At 40.5% G+C, this 14,852-nt stretch overlaps 1 protein-coding gene across 1 annotated transcript in view; it reads left to right on the forward strand.

Annotated features, from left to right (window-relative positions):
* Nucleotides 1-14,852, forward strand: part of NELL2 (neural EGFL like 2) — a 137,892-nt gene that overhangs the window by 81,595 nt on the left and 41,445 nt on the right. The window contains exons 14-15 of the mRNA XM_048500307.1: nucleotides 10,790-10,912; nucleotides 12,315-12,410. Coding sequence (XP_048356264.1) covers nucleotides 10,790-10,912; nucleotides 12,315-12,410 — 219 coding nt within the window. The remainder of the gene's footprint in view (nucleotides 1-10,789; nucleotides 10,913-12,314; nucleotides 12,411-14,852) is intronic.

Genomic DNA, 14,852 nt, shown 5'->3' on the forward strand with positions numbered 1-14,852 from the left:
AAACTTTACTTGCAAAGCCTTAAATAAGGCACACAAAATAATAATATAGAGGCAGATTTTAACTTAAACAGAGTAAAGATTTATTTGACAGGAGAGGAGATAAGGAAAGGGAGAATAATGACAGAGAGATGGCATAGTTGAGGCAAATCAGGCAGGGGAAATATATATTGGTTGTTGGCACAGCACAGACTTGAAAATACTTGTTTACAGTTCTCAATTACAGTTCAGCCTAGATGTTTTTCAGTTTCTTAGATAGTACAGTTCCCTTTACTTCATATGGTACTCTGGCTAATTGATTACATACAAACACTGGGTTCTATCAGGCTTAGTATATTCACTTCAGTACACTCTCTAAGCTCTCACAGCTAGAACCCCCAAAATAAACATTTAGGAAAATAAAAGCAAAACCCCAGCCGACTAACTGGTCTTTAGGATTCTTCCTCCCTCTTTCTGGGATATATTTCTCCACCTGGTTTTATATATGTGTGCCCCTCAGCTTGTGACCTTCAATAACCCAGCCACAAGTACACTCCAGTCTGTGTATATTTGCTTTCAACCAAAGCACACAGGGCTGTCACACAGTAGGACAAGCCAGAATCATGCACTGGCTGCCACTACTTTCCTCAGAGTTGTTATGTTAAGAGCTCAGATAGAACAGATTGCCCTTTACTTCAGGAATATCAAATTCTAAATGCCTTTCGGATTGTTCTCCACAGGAAGATAATCTCCTCCCTCTCAGTTTTATCAAATCTTTTACCCAGTTAGAGGGTTGCCTCAGCCAGTTAGGTGGTTTCTCTGTTCCTAGGTCTCTATGCCTCACTGTGAGTGTAAATCATAATGGTTCCTGGCAGACCTGCACTTTAACACCACTCATTTCTCTGCCGTCTGTCACAGTAACCATAAAGATCATGAGTCTTATGACATTGCTGAATCAGGATAGAATCAAGATAGAACCATACAAAGGTTGCTCCCATTCTGCTTTGTTTCTGTATAGTACTACCATCAGCAGTTATAATGTTCATGCTGCAGCTCAGGTGCAAGTACAATCCAACCAATACTAGTGACTCCCAAGAGAACATGGTCCTGGCATGAGTGGTCTCCACTTGCCCAGACCAGTGAATTGTTCCATTCAGATGACATGTTCAGGGAAAAATATGTGCATGTAATTTTTCATTGACTCTACCACCAACACAATCACTGGAACATGAGTACAGCACAAACTGTAAAACACAGGTTCCATACAATGGTTGACAATGTTTGAAAAGCATCATTATTGATTGTGGGATTAGAGCCTACCCATTCATGATTTGGTGCATAAACATATTCTGGTGAACAAGATAAAGTGGGGACATGGCCAGCAGACTTGTTCTCACTCCGCTTCTTCATTTTTGATATGGTGTCTGTATCATCATATTACAGTACAGCCACTCACAAGCAGCCTTTATGCAGGAATTTTTTAATTTTTATTTATTTATTTATATCCCACCCTACCCCCGAAGGGCTCAGGGTGGGTTACAACACAATTTAAAAACATTCAATACACTTTAAAATTTAAATCCCAATGGAAATAACATAACTATAAATCAATCAAAACCAGAGGTGTAGTTAGGGAAAATGGAGCCTGGGGCAAAATCTGAGCTCTGACGGATGGGCAGCCACCCTCCCCCACCACAACCGAACAATCTACTAGCAGCAAAGCCCATTGCTGGGGAGATGCAATGGGTCCTAGAAAAGGGTAGCAGAGGAAGGACCTTTCCAGCAATGGGCTTTAGTGGGGCTGTAGCAGCACCACTACACCCTTGCTCAAGATATGTAATTTACATGGGTGTGGACAGAGTGTGGCTTGAGGTAGGAAGGAAGGTGAGGATAGGGGCATAGTGGAGAGAAGTGGAGTGGGGGAGGGTGGCAAAGTGGAGGCTGGAGTGGAGGAGGATGGAACAGAGTGGCTTGGGGTAGTGGGAGGGTTGAAAGGACAGCCTTATAGAGAAAATGACGTTAATCTGTTGTAGTTATTCTATGACTGAACTTAAATGTTGGTGTTAAGTTTATTTGCCTTTGATTAAAATTAACCACCATGTTCACGTAGCCTGTACATGGATTCTTGAAGTAGAACTGGGTCTGTTCATTAAACCCCAACTATAAATTATTTGAAGGGAGAAATTTGTGTGGATTTAATTCCTGCTTTGCTGATTCAAGGAGAGGATAAATGGGGAGACATTCGGGGGGGGGGGCAAAATTACAGAGGAACATCTTGGTAAAATGTGCTGACTACAACTCGTTTATTAACATTGAGGCAAAAACAGCAGAGCTACAGCATGGGGATGGATACTGGCCTTCACTGACCTGTCTGATCCATCCCACATCGCACCTGCTGGGGGAAATCCCATGAAATGGCAAGAAATTGGGAGCCAAATGGGTCCCAGACTCTCCATGGTCCCCGTGACATAGAGGTGTCGGCCAGCCATTTGCATTCACATCGGCATGTGAATGAGTGGCTACAAGGTCTTATTGGGGCAATGGGGAGGTAGGCATAGGCACAGTCTCCCCCAAAAGTATCTGTCCCAATGCCTAACCTGCCAAACTGTGACAGCAAGCAAAATACAAAACATTGAGAAAGATGTGCTAAGTAAACAAAGGAAAAATACATTTAAATGGACAACCATTATGATCTCTTAGAAATATGCATCTTCAAAACATATCCTGTTATATGAGCCAATTTGTTATAGTGCAGTTCTCTCCCTCAGTGCTTTACTTCTATTTAGACCTCCTTGACTTCTATAACAGTTGCTTGTATAAAGGCAAAAGGTTGCTTGGAATGGAAATAGAAAAGCAAACCAATAAGTAAGCCTTGTGTTCAACTAAGGTCATAAGACTCAAAGCTTAGCAAAATCTCCTGAGTCTTGGGGGGGGGGGCACATACCCACTCGAGCAATAGAACATGTTGGATGAGTTCTGGTCACTAGGGTTGCAAGGTTCTCTTTGTGTGTGTGTGGTGGTGGTGGGGGGGGGAGGGTTGGAGATTGTACCAGGCTTAAAGTGAGGTCTACGTCTTGATGTCTCCTGTGTGAGGATATTACTTCCAGAAGTGACATCATCACATCAGTGACATTCTGGTATTTGGGCAAGTATGGTAGAAGCTGTTTTTACCGTAGCATTGTGCTCAAATACCACTGCGTCTTCCCTGTTGTTGCATGTGTGATGATGTCACTTCCAGAAGTGATATCATCATGCCAACAACGTCTATGCCTCATTTTAAACCTGGTAAGACCCCTACTTGCCAGCTGGATGGAGCCAAGAAGATCGGGCTCAAAGTAGGAAATCCAGCAGCAGGGGTCTGGCAACCTTACTGGTCACTTGAGGCAGGGCCTGGGAAAGAGCTTTTTTATGCTAGTGGTGAATTTTTTGGCTGGCATAATTAGTTTTTGGCGGATATTTTGGTGGATAAACCTGTGATAAGGAGTATGGAAAAGTGTCTGGAAGAGTCATCATTTGACATCAGAACACTCTCTTTTTAAAAAATTTAGTATATTAATATACTAAATATACTAGAACACTCTCAATACTGAAGTTGCTAATGAATAGGATCAATGTCTGCCATAACAGGTAAAGATAGTCCTCTGTGCAAGTGCTGGGTCATTACTAACCCAGGGGATACCATCACATCATGACATTTCCTAGGTAGACTGTTTATAAGGTGGCTTGCCAATGACTTGCCAGTCATCTACCTTGTATCTCCAGCACTCTGGGTACTCATTTTATCAACCTCAAAAGTCAACCTTTAAGCTGGCTATCTGAAACCAATTTATGTTGGGATCAGGTTAAGAACCGAACTTTGACTGCAGCAGTGATATAGCTAGAGGACTTGGGGGTGGAGCCCTGGGAGCTACTTCCTAGGAGTGAACTGAAAGGTTGTGCCTCCCCTAGCTACTGAGCCCCCCATCTCAAATTTCACATGGATCTTCATGTGAAGATCAGGGCAGGGACGCAACTGAATGCTGGCAAATGGCTTAATGCACCCAATCTTCTCATGGAGATTCGGTACAGTCAGCTGGGCTTGCCCCCACACAGAGTTGGGAAGCGGGACCAACTGGGTTGTCCCTCCCTGATCTCCACATGGAGGTCAAAGGGCCTGTTTTAGCCTGGCTTAGATCAGGCTTGGGTCCAGCTTTCAGCTGCACTCTTCTGTGGATCATGGGGGCAGAGCCAACAGCATAATTCTAGAGCTGACAGCTTCAGTGTCCTCTTTAAAAGGTCATTTCTATGAACAACACTCATCCTTTTTTATTCCTTTTGCACAATTATGAAATCAAAGAAAAGATCTAGACATGACTCTTATTTTTTAATGCTGTTTGCCACACTTAAAGCATTCTAAATTTTTGCATTTATCAAGTTCCAAAGATCAGACGCTCAGGAATTTCTGCTGCCATATCTGACCTATAAAAACAATACTGTCAATATGGTTATAAAAGGAAACTACTTGAAATGTCCCAATGGGGCAAAGTGGGGGGATGACAATGGCTCCAAACACTTCTCTCTCACACAAGATAAGTAAAATTCTGGGGGACTAAGTTGCCCTGTTGGCTTTAATGCTGCAACTAAAATTAATTATGTATTTCTGTTTTCATAAGTATTATGTATTTCTGTTTTCATAACTATTAGTTAACCATGATCGGGAGATAGGAACTTTCCCTTTATTGTACTATCTCTGCCTTTTTATCTTCTATCATTCTGCATTATGGTACGCCATGCCTTAGATATTTTGTTTATATTGTTTTCTAATTTGTAATCCCAGTACTGTTACAGTATTTGTTAGATGACTTACACTATCTGGATGAATTGTTTTCTATATTTTGTGATCTGCCTCTACTTTTAGTGAGAAAGGTCAGCTATCAACAAAGTAATAAATAAATAAAACTTGCAGGTCCCATAAACTTCAGGCGCATGGCAAGCACATATAAAATGAAACAATTTATGATTCTGATTTCAAAATGTTTTCTCAGGGTGAGCTCCTAGACACCTGCATTCAAGTGTCACAACATATTAGAATTTGATTGAAGGTTTCCCAAACCAAGAAGCTTTCAATCACATGAAGGAAAAGGAAGGGAAGCATGCAAGGCTGGTAAACAAGTTGTGTAATCCTGTAAGGGACAAACAGATTTGTTGTGGTGTTGGAATACCTCCATTGTTATTACATGGAGTTTTGTTAATAGAGAATTCCATCTGATAAACTCAATAGTTAAACTCCTTGTTCCTCATTTTAAATATCATTTTTTTTTGCAGGAGAGCTTTAAATGTTGAACTTGCTCTTTGGTCTTTCTTTTTTTTTATTCTGAGCTAGCAATCACTTAAACGTGACTCTTTCATAAAATGATAAATTGTACTTATTTTGGTAATTCGACTTTCAATCTAGAAAATTCTACTGGCCATGATAGAAATAAAACAATTGCATCTGACTGTCTAATAATGCTAATTTTTAAAACTGTTCTGCAGATTTTTTCATAGCAGTTTAGTAAAACTGCTGGATTGCAAAAACACACAAACACACAATAAACCTTTTTATTTTTTCCCCTTTGTGATATGAATGTTATTAATGTGATTTCTTTAGTAGTAGTATGTACTCAAGTTAAGCTTGGTGATTCAGTAAACCCAAATCACAGGACTCCCCCCCCCCCCGCCCCCAAAAAAGGTACAGACGGGGAAGGGACATCCAGATCCTTCATGTGGCACTGAGCAAACCCAGTGGCTCATGGAGGATCTGTACCCCCTGGGCCTTGGAAAGCATGAGTGGGGGAAGGAACTGACAGATCCTTCATGTGAAACTGAACAAACTCAGCTCTGCATAGAGGATTTGTCCCCCTCTAGTGCATTCCAAACTCTCTGGGGCTTGGAAAGCACAGGCATGAGAAGGGACAGCCAGATCCTTCATGAGCAAACTCAACACCACGTGGAGCAAGTGTTCCTCACCTGTGCTTTACAAGCCCAAGCACAGGAAGAAGGGGTCGTCAGATCCTTCACATGGTTTTGAGCAAACTCAGTGCCACATGGAGGATCTGTCCCCTCTCCGTGCTTTCCAACTTCTCTCTCCCTGGCATTTCTAAGCCCCTAGGGCTTGGAAACCGGATATGGGGGGAGAAGTGAAAAAATTTGGATTTGGGTTTTTAAAACCAGAATATTTTCTGTAATATTCAACTTTGTTCAGCTTTACTGAAAATTTCCAGATTAAAAAACCTCAAACCCGAAATTGGCTGATAATTTTTATCAGTGCTCATGCCTAATTTAAGTTAAAAACATTTTTTTAAACAGCAAATACTTGATGTAGAAAATCTCAAGGCTGTGAATTGCTAATTATTATATTTTTGTTTATTTTGCGGAATGTAAACTAAACATCGTGAAGGCTACAGATCTCAATATTTACGCTTGTCTTGAATTTTATGCATGAAATTAATACTCTGACATGATAGTAATAGTAATATCATTTGGACTATACAATCTGGTGTAGTCTGTTTATTTAAGAATTCTTGGGATTTTAGAAGAATTTCTGTAGCTTACATTTCTTACTGTGGGTTGACTCCTAGAATAGCAAAGCGAGAGGGCTATACAAGTCACCAAATTAAAGTAGACAAAGACAGACTTTCACCCAATTGCACCAATTGATGTCTAAATTAATGGCTGGTGCCCCAATTGGTATCTAAATTAAGACCATATTAATCTCACTAATTTGATCATCTTGCTTCTAGCACTGTTGACCAAAATACTCCAAGTCCAGTCTAATTTCAGCTATAGTTCTATAAAAAGCCAGGATTATTGGCAAAAATGGTGACAAAAAACCATCTTCTATCACTTGAGATTATTTTCGTTGGCCAGCAAGAGACAAGGGTTGGCACTGCAGGCTGCTTCCTCCACAAACAGACAAATAAATTAACGTAACATCTATAACAATAGATAGCTAAGTTGGTTCCATTATTCTGTGTAAGTTAGTTCCATTATTCTGTATAAGTGTACATTTGCACAGTGAGAGGCATAAACAGAATTCTCCCTCAGAGGTGTAGTAACCCAGCAGTATGCAAGATTCCACAAGTACTAGATCATTAAAAAGAATAATTGATACTGAATCTGCTGACTAATTTGACCACAATTCTAATTCAATTTGATAATGGTTGGTTCTAACTTTGTTCTTTAATAACTGCATTTTTAAAAAACTTAAGTTCTTGAACTAAGATACAAGCTTTAAAATTCTCAAGATAGTAAACTCTTTTTCTAACAGCCCAATCCCATGTGGGGGAGCGAACAGGTCAATGGGACCAGCATAGGGCTACATCAGTGTGTTAGCCCCCTTTGCCAGTGTAAGGGACACCCTGCTGGTAGAGAGGACATCTAGGCAACCCACAGCTCTGCAGCAGCAAAACTCAGAAGTGGGTGCTGCTGTGGAGCTATGCGGCCATCTGAGTGGACTGACTGTAGTCAGCTTCCACCTGGGCTTTCAAGCTGGAATGCATGGCCAGGGCCTCAGACTTATTCAACCCTATGAAGGGCTTTCCAGTCAGTCAGGATTTTATTTCTGCTTTGCAGGCTTCTTATACTGCCTGAAAGTTATCTGGAGGTGGTGTGGCGGTAAGGCAGTGGAGCTGTCCCTGGCCACCATAGCCTCTAGATTGGGCTGCCTCTTTAATACTGTCCTCAAAAGAGTAAAGAAATGGCCTCTATAAGACATTTGGGAAATTTTCTTATCAGTATAGCATTCCATAATTGTATAGCATTGCATAATTATTTTCATGTTGCATTACACAAGGTGAGAAAAAAAGAATTCAAACTATATTTCAATATCATTAAGATAATGATACAAAGCAGTGAAGCCTGTCTATTTAATTCTACAGCACAGCTGACACATGGCCCTAATTTGCAAAGTTATGACTTCTTTTTCTTTCCTAATAGCTTGATCCCAGTGTAAATTATTCTTTTTGCAACATGAAGCCAACTTCATAGAATTCACTGCTGTTAGTGGTCACAAAGTCATATGCTGTAACAAGCTGATTATAACGGCTAAATAATTTCATGAGTAATAATATAGGTATCCATGCTGGGGTGGGAGTAATTAAATCTCATGCTTCAGGAATCAAAATCAGCAGTTCTTCAACACATTTTGTGGAAGACTTAAATGATGACCACAGTGCTACAATTTGTTAGCAGAACTAGAGAAGACAGAGATCACATCCAGAGGTCACATAATGGCTCACATACAGTGGTCACGTATTATATCAGTTTACATGCCATAATTCAGTCCTGTGGTCTCCAGATTTGGTAACCCACAAAGAATCCTTCCTTCATTTATTTGTTCTCACTGTGTGCAGTGACATTCAGATTGTGAAACTACAGTTAGCCTTTAGTTTGGCTTGCTGTAAATTAATGTTTGAAAACTCTGTTAGAACCATGGTCTCAGTTCATTATCTGAGGAATCATCAGAATTGAGCCCCTCCATTTTGCAGAGTGGTGCACAAATAGAAATAGGTAACTTTTCTATATTGAAAATGTCGGTATGTTGTAACATTTTAAACTTTAAACTAAACCAGTTATTTCAAATTTCTGACCTCCCGCAAATATTCCAGCAAATATACCTTGGCACTTCACATATTTTAGAGAAATTTGGGGCATGTGTTTTAGAACAACTTTCTCTTAAATATGTGAAGCTGCCAAGGTAGATATGCAAGGAATATTTTCTGGAGGACAGAGATTTGAAAATATTCACTTTAATTTCTTATGAAATATTTGTATTTTGCCTGCAAGAACTTCAGAGTATATGACAGAAAACACCCAGCAATCTCCTGTGGTTGCACATTGCAAGGGTAACTGATAATAGTAAGAAAGTTATCTTTGATAAAGCCTTCATAGGCTTCTGAGAAACCCAGGTTTCCTTGGAACACAGTTGGAAATTATTGATTGAAAGAGAGCAAAGACTTTTTATTTCTGAAAATAATGTCTTGCTAAACTCCAAGGCAATAATCTGGTGATCAATCAGATTTTCAGCTGTAGCTTAACTAACATTGCTTGAAATAACAGCTGGATGAAAATTACTGTTTTACTTTAACAAATGCAGAAAAGGAAAAAATAAACTTCAAATAAACTGCGAAATGTCCCAGAAAGAATTAGCATCAGAGTCATCACTAAAATTCAGAAACTTGGTTTCAGCTTCCAGAAATACATCAATATGGACAGCAATTGGGAGTCATAGTAAATACATATAACAACAAGCAGTCAAAGTCTGAGTTAAATTTGGAGGGGAGATCTTGGTGAAAGAAATTATGATGAATGCTTACGTGTGTAATCTGTGCTCATCTATCTTTCAGCAAAAAACACTGTGTAAAACTTAAATCACAGTGCTTTAAAGAAAAAAATGGAGCATTGAAATGAAGAATATGCACATGTATATATCCATTCTGAACAAATACTCCCCCAATACCTTATTAGTATTTTTCAATATATTTGGGTTCCCTGTAGATATTCAAGAACCTCAGGAATACCAATATCTTGAAAATATTTGGAAATATTCAAGCATATCCTAGGCTCATTCCGCACATGCAGAATAATGCACTTTCAAACTGCTTTCAGTGCTCTTTGAAGCTGTGCGGAATGGCAAAATCCACTTGCAAACAGTTGTGAAAGTGGTTTGAAAACGCATTATTTTGCGAGTGCGGAAGGGGCCCTAGACTTCTATTTTAAAACTCCAAACTTGGTTGTTGCTTTGTTTGTTTGTTGTTTTTGCTTTTGCTGGTTTTCTGGTCAGCAGGGGATGTGAGGCAGCACATGCAGGCAAATGGGATCACACGTTAGTGGGAGTGTCATGCCCCCACAGAAGCCTTTATTATTTTTATTAAGTATCAGTTTCCCATGGATCGCATGAGCTTAGACCACTGTATAGTCTCCAAAGGGAGGGAATGTTAGTTAGCCTCTGTCCCTTTAATTGCCCAGCAATCCCCCCCACCCCGTTCAGCCAGTTCAGTTCAGTACAGGTGCCTAAGAAGTTAGGGGGCAGCAGTATTTTACCACACCAAAGGTGTACAGAGAGCACAAAATTGAGGTTTACAGAGAATAGTAGCCAGATAAAGACTCAAGGAACTTAAAGAAGTGGACTTTCCTGGAAGCAGTCAAAGAAAGAACAAAAGTCTACAGCTTCTATTGTCCAGTCAAGCAAGTACTTTATTTTAGGCAGACCCTGGGAGTAATTAGGGTTTCCATTCTTCTAAATATTAAACCTTTTGTTTGAACTATTGAACCTTGCTTGTGACTCTCCCACTCTGTTCTGGCCGGGCACAGGGCACCAGAAACAGTTTTGCTTGGGAAACAGAACAGGGAGCTTGCTTGGCTTGTGTGGTTTGATATGGGTTTTGCTGAGTTGAGAATAGTGTCCCTTGCTTTGCTTCAGTTTTTTTTTGGTATGGATTCTGAGATGTAATATTAGATGTTTTGAGTTTGCTACATTGGCCTGTGGTTCTTCTATGATTCTCTGCTTTGACATTTGACATGGGGGTGGGGGTGGTTCTATTTGCATTGGAAGGCTGTGAGAAAAGTTATACTACATTTCACAGAGCTTTCCAGTGCATCAATGCCCAGGGAATGAGAAAATATCAATTTTACTTCTTGTTTAGCTTTGGAGTAAACACTTGAATCACTTGTACAACTTTCAGTTGTACTGACAACTTTCAGTTTGTTAGCACATAAATGTATTTTTCATTTCTTTGCTGCCTTTTACTGTTATGTGTTCCAAATAATGTACATTTACTGTTTTGCCTTCCAGAGCATGACGAATGCCTCACAAATCAACACAACTGTGATGAAAATGCAGTGTGTTTCAACACAGTGGGGGGACATAACTGTGTTTGCAAACCAGGTTTTACTGGAAATGGCACTGTGTGCAAAGGTAAGCAATGATCAAATTCCATTCTAAACTCTTGTCTTTTAACTGGTACCAAAAAAGATGTGTACCTTTTAATAATTACAGTTCAGCAAACCTAAGGAAAGTAGAGACACAATGAAATCATTTTAACATTAGATCTTACATATAACTTTTTACACTATAAGACAGCAAAAGCATGCTCATCAGTTCACACAGGTATCCTGGAAGATTATAGCTATAGGTTCCTGGTACATATATCCATACAGTGGTAAATGTGTGTCTTGTAAAGTGTCCTCAAGTCACAACAGAATTATACCAACCACATAGGTTGGTATAAGGCAAGTCAAGTTATTAAGCATTCAAGGCAAGACATTAAGCAGAAGTAGTCTTCCTCTGCAGAGTTGTCATTCCATGTAAATGTAGCTCTGTTCAGTTGTTGTGTTTGATGATGTGCATGGGACAAATGCTGTATACATTACAACGCATATGAAGAAAAGCATGATATCTTTCAGCTTCAGAACATGTGTACCAGATCCACAATTAATGTACATCTGCACATGCAGTGGTGTACCAGTAATGGGGACTGGGAGTATCCCATGTCCCCGAGTGCATGCTGTTTCGTCATGTGGGTCATGAGTTCAAGCCATGTCACTATGTGAGTGGACCAGTGCTGTGTCTTTTTCACAGAATTTATAATCTCCATCTTAGTTTGGGAAGTATCCATGGAATCAACCATGGTAAATGACAGTTTTCATTGGGGCTGCTTCACCCCCACCTCCGCTAATGAGTAGCTTGGTAACATCCCAAGGTGGGCCTGGACAGATGACCAGGGATGAAAACAGGATTGCAACTTACCTGTAACAATTCTTCATTGAGCTGTCTTCATTGAGGAGGCATACATTCCCTCCCACTTGCCCCACTATGAGCTTTCCCCCCTCTATTACCTACTTACAACAGAACTGAGGGAGAGCCCCCCCCCCTCCAGACCCCATGACCATTTAAGAGAGAAAACACATTCAACAGTTCTGTGGGAAATGGGTGCCTCCTAGGTAAGTTTTTAGCTTTGAAATGAATCTTTCTGAAGCAGGCATACTCAAAAGCAGTCCTAATGTGTCCATGCACAGAAGACAACCTGATCAACAACAGTTACAGAAGGGAAATCCTGTTTTGAACATTGAAATATTCCCAAGTACCACTGACAAAAGCACCTCCTGAAAAATTAAAAAAGGAACCTCAACCTGCTGTAGTGATTTAACTACAGTTATCATTAGCAAAAAATATCATGTAGGGAGTCAAATTCAGATGCCTCGCAATCAAAGGTACCAGGACAGCTGTGGACTGTTGTGTTTATTTAAGAAAGTCATTTGTTTTATGTGTCCATTGCGGTGATAAGGGAGCCTGACCTGATTTTCTTTAACGGTTTCAGCATTCTGCAAAGATGGTTGTAGAAATGGGGGAGCCTGTATTGCTTCAAATGTCTGTGCCTGTCCACAGGGGTTTACTGGCCCAAGCTGTGAATCTGGTGAGCAACTAATTTTCTTTTCAAATGAATCTTATATTGGTTCATAAAGTCATACAAGGATGAATTTCAAATGTATATATCAAGTTTAAGAACAGTTATGGCAGAAGAAACAGTACATATGCTTTCTGCCCTCCCCTGCAGTGAGTTGTTCTTGTACCTCATGTGGTGGTGCAAAATCATTTTGTTAGGTAAACAGATAAACTGTATAAGCATTAGTCCTCATGCAGGGAAGAATAGCTGCCATATTTTGTCATGTGTTTTTATTTGTGATATCTTTTTCAACTGTTACCAGTCCAGATTCTGATTATATAATGGCACAGAATATGGAATAAAAAAAACTAATTTAATTTAAATTAGATAAGAATCTATCAGCACTAATCATGTATGTTCTGCAGGAAGCAAAATATTTTATTTACTGAAGTCACATATTATGGCAATATTTATTATTAGCATGAGGTATCTTATACTGCAAATTTATGATGGTATCAGCTCCCACTGGTTTCACTGGGCATTATTTCCATTTCATACCTGTGATCTAATTTTCCTAATTATGAATTGCTTCCTATATGTTTGGGAAACAGGAGAAGGCAAGGACTCATGCTGAAACTTATGCCCCAAATTTTTCCCTGTTGGTTTATTCATAGGATTTCACCTATATTTCTGTTATTCATTTCCAGGTTTCTCAGTGTGGCTCCCCCCACTCCCCGCCCACTAGTTTCTTATATTCACAGTTAAGCTGATTCACATACAGAAACACATCTGGATTGTGTTGTTGTTTGCCATCAAGTCATAGTTAACTTATGGTGACTCTATAGGGTTTTCAAGGCCAGAGGCTTCAGAAGTGGTTTGCCATTGCCTGCCTCTGCGTCACAACCCTGGTATTCCTTGGAGGTGTCCCATTCAAATACTTACCATGGCCATGATCATTTCAGTGTTATGCATTCTGCAGAAGGGTAAAGCTTTTCTGACCTCAGGCAGGGTATTCTACGATGGAGAAACCTGGGTACTGGCTGTTGTTGTTTTTACTCATTTATAAGGTGGCACATGCAGAAGGCTATGGTCAGATTGGAGAAGCTGTTATGGTGGAGCATATTGGGAGTGGTTCTGCAGTAAGGGTATGCAAAAAAATCTGTAAAATTTGGGTGCGGGTCTAACGGAATTGATTTTTTTGATAAACTGGAATATTCCCAAACCTCATGTTAGGCATTTCCAGATTCCTGACAACATTCAGGACTATTAGACCCCAACTGAATTTTACCACTCCCCCATTTCCCCTTCCTCATCTACCCCACTTATATTGACTGACAGCTCCAATGGGCACTGAGCAATCTTTAAACCCCATGTGGAGCCTGATGCAGCAGACAGCCTGAGCAGAGATGCATGCCAGTCTCAGCCAATCCTGACTTGCAGCCAGGGGTGTAGATACCATGGGGACATGTGGGGACAAATGTCCTGGGCGCCCACGTGGAGCGGGTGGGCGGAAAAATCGGGTTCGTTTGTATTTTTTTATTTTTTTGTGTTTTTACTTTGTTGGCCAGCAGAGGGCACATTTTTAGGCTAGCAGCACCAAAATTTCAGGATATTCTTAGGTAACACTTCTGATGATACCAGCCAGGTTTGGTGAAGTTTGGTTCAGGGGGTCCAAAGTTATGAACACCCAAAGGGAGTGCCCCTATCTCCTATTGTTTCCAATGGGAGTTAATAGTACGTGGAGCAACGCTTTTGAGGGTCCATAACTGTGGACCTCCTGAACCAAACTTCACTAAACCTTAGTGGTATCATCAGAATAGTCTCCTTCTGATACCACCCAGGTTTGGTGAAGTTTGGTTCTGGGGGTCCAAAGTCATGGACCCTCAAAAGGGACCTCCATCTACATTGGACCCCCTGACCCAAACTCCATCAAACCTGGATGGTATCTTCAGGAGAGTCTCCTGAAGATTGCCGGAAATTTTGGTACTGCTAACTTAAACATTACTCCCCTGATAGGCACTCAAATTTTCCCCAGATTCTCCCTTTAAATCCACCCCCATCTGAGTGGATTTAAAGGGAGAATCTGGGCTCCCTAGATTAAAAAACATTGAAAGTACTGTCAGAGGTTTTCACGGCTGGATTCAACTGCTTGTTGTGGGTTTTTCAGGCTATGTGGCCATGGTCTGATAGATCTTGTTCCTGCATTTGGTCGATCTTGTTCGCCTGCATCTGTGGCTGGCATCTTCAGAGGTGTATCACAGAGAGAAGTCTGTTATAAGTCTGGACGCAGTGTATAACAGACTTCTCTCTGGGATACACCTCTGAAGATGCCAGCCACAGATGGAAGTGAAATGTTAGGAACAAGATCTACCAGACCATGGCCATGCAGCCTGGAAAACCCACAACAACCAATATTGAAAGTGATGCTGTTTTGGGGGTTTGTGGGGAATCTATCCTGAAACAGCATCATTT

This window comes from Sphaerodactylus townsendi, linkage group LG06, assembly GCF_021028975.2.
Source record: "Sphaerodactylus townsendi isolate TG3544 linkage group LG06, MPM_Stown_v2.3, whole genome shotgun sequence".
NCBI classification, from domain to species: Eukaryota; Metazoa; Chordata; class Lepidosauria; order Squamata; family Sphaerodactylidae; genus Sphaerodactylus; species Sphaerodactylus townsendi.